The following is a 5000-nucleotide window of genomic DNA, read 5'->3' on the forward strand; positions in this document are numbered from 1 at the left end:
CCCTCCCTTCCTCTCTCCTTCCCCTCCCTCCTCCCTTCCTCTCTCCTTCCTCTCTCTTCCTCTCTCCCTTCCCCTTCCCCTCTCCCTCCCCCCTTCCCCTCTCCCTTTCACCCTTCCTCTATCCCTTCCCCTTCCCCTCCCTTTCACCCTTCCCTCCCTCCTACTTTCTCACCTTCCAGATTCATGTTCCCGGCTGTCCAGGGTGTTGCTGTCATCAAACTTGTCATCGAAGTCATCATCGTCCAGACTGGGCTTGACAGGCATAGAGGTCTTGCTAGGCCTATTCTCCATGTTAGATGTGAGGGCTTTGTTGATTGCGCGGAGGAGGGGGTACCTGGGGAAGAAATGGGATTACTTTTTTGGTATTTGTGTTTTGGAGTTGATATTGTGGTTGATTTTGTTGTTGTTATCTTTGGTCTTTTGTTATTATAATATTGTTTTTTTTTGTTATTGTTATTTTTTTGTTATATACTGTTTTATAGCATCAGTCATGATTATGATAGTGATGTTGATAGTAATAATGATATTAATGGTATCATTAATAATGATAACAATAACAGTGATAATGATTATAATAACGACAACGATGACAATTATAACAGTGATGATAAGGACGATGATATTGATAATAATAATAATGAGGATATTGATAATGATAACAACAACAGTGAGCGTAATAATAATGATGATAATAACAACAGTGAGTGTAATGATAATGATGATAATAATAATAACAAGAATAACAATAACAATGATAATCCTGATGGCAGTAACACAAACAACACCCCACACCACTACCACCATCATCCCACCAGCAACCACCACCACCATCATCCCACCATCAACCTCCACTCACTTCATGTTATTGTCGCTGCAGACGCCCTTGAAGTCATCCGTGTCAATAGCCCACGCCATGATGCCGCCCAACCCGAGTTTCTGGGCATAAGCGACCTTGAGGCTTATTGAAATAGGGTCGTCGTAGCCAACCCACATGTTATCCCGCACCATGTAAGGTACTTGGTGGGTCTTTTGCCAAATGAGTCTCCACAGACCCTTTTCTGTGGTCTGTTTCTCGCAGATCTGGAAGACAGGGGGCGGGGTTAGTTAGTTTTTTTTTAATGAACAAGGAGGAAATTTTGAATGGGAATATGTGTTGATATGCCATTGAAGTTACATGATTGATTTAAAATGATGATATTCAAAGGATTGATGCCAAGTAATGGAGGTAATGACGATATGCAATATTATCTCATGAATATGGATAAAAAGATGCAGAGATCAAGCAGTTAGAATAACCTTTCACAATCCATTAATAGAAATAATAAACACCCAAAAAATGCCCTTAAAAAATAATAATAAATAATAAATAAATAAATAAATAAGATAAAATGAATAATAATAATCATTATTATAACAACCCTCCTTCTACACTTATAATCATACCCCCCCCCTCCACACGTTAAGATAAAGATACAATTATGATAATACTAGTAATGATAATGGAAATAATGATAACAAAAACAACGAGAAGAAGAACAAGCAAACTGAAAAACAAGCAGTTCTAACCGCTCCTCCCCCTTCCCCCGTCTCCTTGAAAAATTAACAGAGCTCATATCTATTACGATCGTATCCCTAACCCATAATCCTTTGCGATTGCCATGCTCATCGTAACGATACGCGTTTTGATGCATTACTCTAGATTATCGTACTCTTGCCTTCGTCAGCTATCCTCCAGACGAAGGTCGTGGCAATCGTTGCGATAATATTTCGTTAAATGCAATTCCGGATGCAACAATGCGAAGACGACGTCGAAGACCATGGAGCGAAAATGACCTGTGATACGGCTCTTAGTCCCCCCCCTCCCTCCCTCCCTCAAGCCCCCACCCCTACCCCTAAGATTGAAATTCCCTCCAAAGTACACCCGCCCCTCCTCAAAGAAAAAGAGCAAAGCCACCCCTACCCCCCTTCAAAAAATCCCCTTAAAAAAAACCCTCCTCAAAAATAAGCAAAGTCACCCCTACCCCCCTCAAAAAATGCGCTAAAAAAATCCCTTCTTGAAGAAAAAAAAAAGAAAAAAAAAGCACACACACTCTAAAGCCCTCCCCCCCAAAAAAAAAAAAAAAAAAAAATCCCCACTTTTTTTTTACCGACCCCCCCCCCATAACCCAACCTCCTCCTTACCTCATTGTACCCCATGAAACCCTCCTCCTTGGTGTAAGGTCCAGCAAGGGCGGTGGAAAGGGTGGGCGCAGCGATGCCATTGTTCTCGGGGTCTTGGAGGGTGAAGGTCCTGCCGTAGAAGCCTACTCCGAGGACTATCTTCTCGGGGGGACATCCTTCGTCGAGGTAGACCTTGAGGGTTGATGCCTTCGAGGGGGAGGTGGGGAGGAGGAGAGAGGGTTAGGTTAGATTGGCTCAGGTTTGTGTATCTATTATCTATTTTTATGAAATGTGTATTCCGTTGCATTATTTGCGATTTATGTATATCTTTTTAGTTGTTTTTTTTAGCGTGTTGTTATTGGTATATTTATGATTTATTTGGCTGTTCGTTTGTTTGTTTTGTTTTTGGTATTTTGTGTTTGTTTGTCTGTCAGGGTATTTTTGTATATCTTTTTAATCGCTTCACTTTTTTTTATTGCTGTATTTGTACGTTATCCATTGTAGTTTCAGCCCTTATTGTGTGTATATATACATACATCTTGACACAAACAACTACAACAAAAATAAAGAAAAAACAAACAAACAAACAAAAAAAAGCATATAAAATCCAGAATCTTCATTTTATATATCCACCATCCTATATATCACAGAATCACACAAAAAAATGAAATAAAAATAAAAGAAAACCTTCCTATCTTAAATTAATAAAAAAAAAAATAAAAAATAAAAACCTCATCCGCCCTTACCACATTGAGCATCTTCTCCTCCTCGGGTTCGTCCTCTCTCGAGTAGAGCGGCGCGTTGTGGCCCGTCCGACCGTCCCATTTGCCGTGGTAGTCGTACGCCATGATGTGCAGGAAGTCGAGGTCCGCGGCCAGGTCGTCGACGTCGTAGGCAGTGTCGATGGTCGATTTGCCGGCGGCCACGGCGGCGGTCAGCATCCAGCCGTACGGGCGGAAGGCTTGGCGGAGTTCCTGGTGTAGGGGGAGAGGGGAGAGAGAGAGGGGGGTTGGTTAGTTAGAGGTGTTGGTGTGTGTGGAGGGGGTGGTAGGGGGGATTGGGGTTGGAGAAGGGGGGGTTGGGGGTGGAGAAGGGGGGATTTGGGGAGGAGGAGGGTGGTGTTGGGTTGGGGAGGGGGAGGGGGGTTTAGAGGGAAGGGGGAGGAGGTTTAGAGGGAAGGGGGATGGGGATGAGGAAGGGGAGATGGTGAGAGGGGGAGGGGATGAGGTTAGGGGTAAGAGGAGGTGGTGAGTCAGGGGAGAGGGATGGGGAGGTTGTGGGGGAGGGGACTACTGATATCGGGGCGGAAATATTGATACTGTTTCTAGTATAAACAAATTCTAATTATTACAGCTATAGCTTTGACAATGATAATACTACTGTTACTATTAACATCACTAGCTACTGCTTCTCTTCCCCCTCCTCCTCCTTCTCCTCCTTCTTCTCTTCATCTTCCTCCTCCTCCCTTTCCCACTCAAACTCCCTCTCCCTCTCCCTCTCCTCCTCCTCCTCCTCCTTTTCCTCCTCCTCCTCCTCCTCCTCCTCTTCCTCCTCCTTTTCCTCCTCCTCCTCCTTTTCCCTTTCCTCCTCCTCCTCCTCCTTTTCCTCCTCTTCTTCTTCTTCCTCCTCCTCCTCCTCCCCTCGTCACCTTCCTCCTCCTTCTTCTCCTCCTCCTCCTCATCCCCTCGTCCCCCACCTCCTTTTCCTCCTCCTCCTCCTCCTTTTCCTAATCCTCTTCCTCTTCTTCTTCTTACTCCTCCTCCTCCTCCTCCTCCATCTCCACCCAACAAAACCATACACACAAACAATATACCAAATCACACACATAACAAAAAAAAGGAGAAAAAAAAACATAAACACCAATGTCACAAACAAACAAAACAAACAAACAAACTCTACACAAGCCCTACCCTGACGAGGTAGACGAAGTTCTCCTTATCCTCGGGGGCTCCTCCTCGGTTGGCGGGGTATTCCCAGTCGAGGTCGAGCCCGTCGAGGCGGTGGTGCCTGGAGAGGGGGAGGGAGGGGGGTAACAATATATATACAATGATGATAATAATAGTTATCTGATAATAGTTATGATAGTTAACTGATAATAATGATAATAATGATGATGATTATGTTGATAATAGTGATCATTAAGTTCAGTTCAGAGGGCTATATGCACGAGGCCATAGTGATAATAATAATGATAATGGTAATAGTAATGACCATTATGATAATAATGATGATGACAATAATAATAATAATAATAAAAATTATAATAATAATAATGATAATGATAATAATAATAATAATTATACCAATAGAATTGTTATAATAATAATCTAATGAGAATGAGAGCCAGAACAATAATAATAAAAACAATTATAATAATAAGGATGATAATAAGATTAAGATATAAGGATAATAATAAAATTAAAATATAATGATAATAATAATAAAGATAATAATAAAACTAAAATATAATGATAATGATAACAAAGATAAAAATAATGCTACAATAATCGATCTGATTTATCAGAAGTAGAATTGTATGTAAACGAAACATCGGAAAGTCCTTCGATAAGTTAATATGTATTTTTATATGTATTTTTAACTGAATATATATATTTTTTCATATTAGAATCTCACAGACAAAATAACATGTATATTCTAATCAGTTAATACAAAATATAATCACAAGAAAAACAAACACATATTATTCCAAAAAAAAAACTTACATATACAAAACAGAGGAAAAACAAACAAACTTACTTATACAAAACAGAAGAAAAACAAACAAACTTACATAAAAAAGACACAAAATAAGAAAAACAAACAAACAAACTCACTGAATG

General features: G+C 40.6%; 1 protein-coding gene across 1 annotated transcript in view; it reads right to left on the reverse strand.

Annotated features, from left to right (window-relative positions):
* Nucleotides 1-5000, reverse strand: part of LOC122257296 (endochitinase) — a 24163-nt gene that overhangs the window by 2220 nt on the left and 16943 nt on the right. Inside the window, exons 3-8 of the mRNA XM_043022521.2 lie at nt 4995-5000; nt 4071-4167; nt 2907-3134; nt 2182-2367; nt 857-1080; nt 173-334 (exon numbers count right to left, since the gene is read on the reverse strand). The exon at nt 4995-5000 is cut by the window's right edge and continues 154 nt beyond it. Of these exons, the coding sequence (XP_042878455.1) occupies nt 173-334; nt 857-1080; nt 2182-2367; nt 2907-3134; nt 4071-4167; nt 4995-5000 (903 nt within the window). The remainder of the gene's footprint in view (nt 1-172; nt 335-856; nt 1081-2181; nt 2368-2906; nt 3135-4070; nt 4168-4994) is intronic.

The sequence above is a fragment of the Penaeus japonicus genome, unplaced genomic scaffold (genome assembly GCF_977035675.1).
Source record: "Penaeus japonicus unplaced genomic scaffold, GWHDUDI00000001_assembly GWHDUDI00000028, whole genome shotgun sequence".
NCBI classification, from domain to species: Eukaryota; Metazoa; Arthropoda; class Malacostraca; order Decapoda; family Penaeidae; genus Penaeus; species Penaeus japonicus.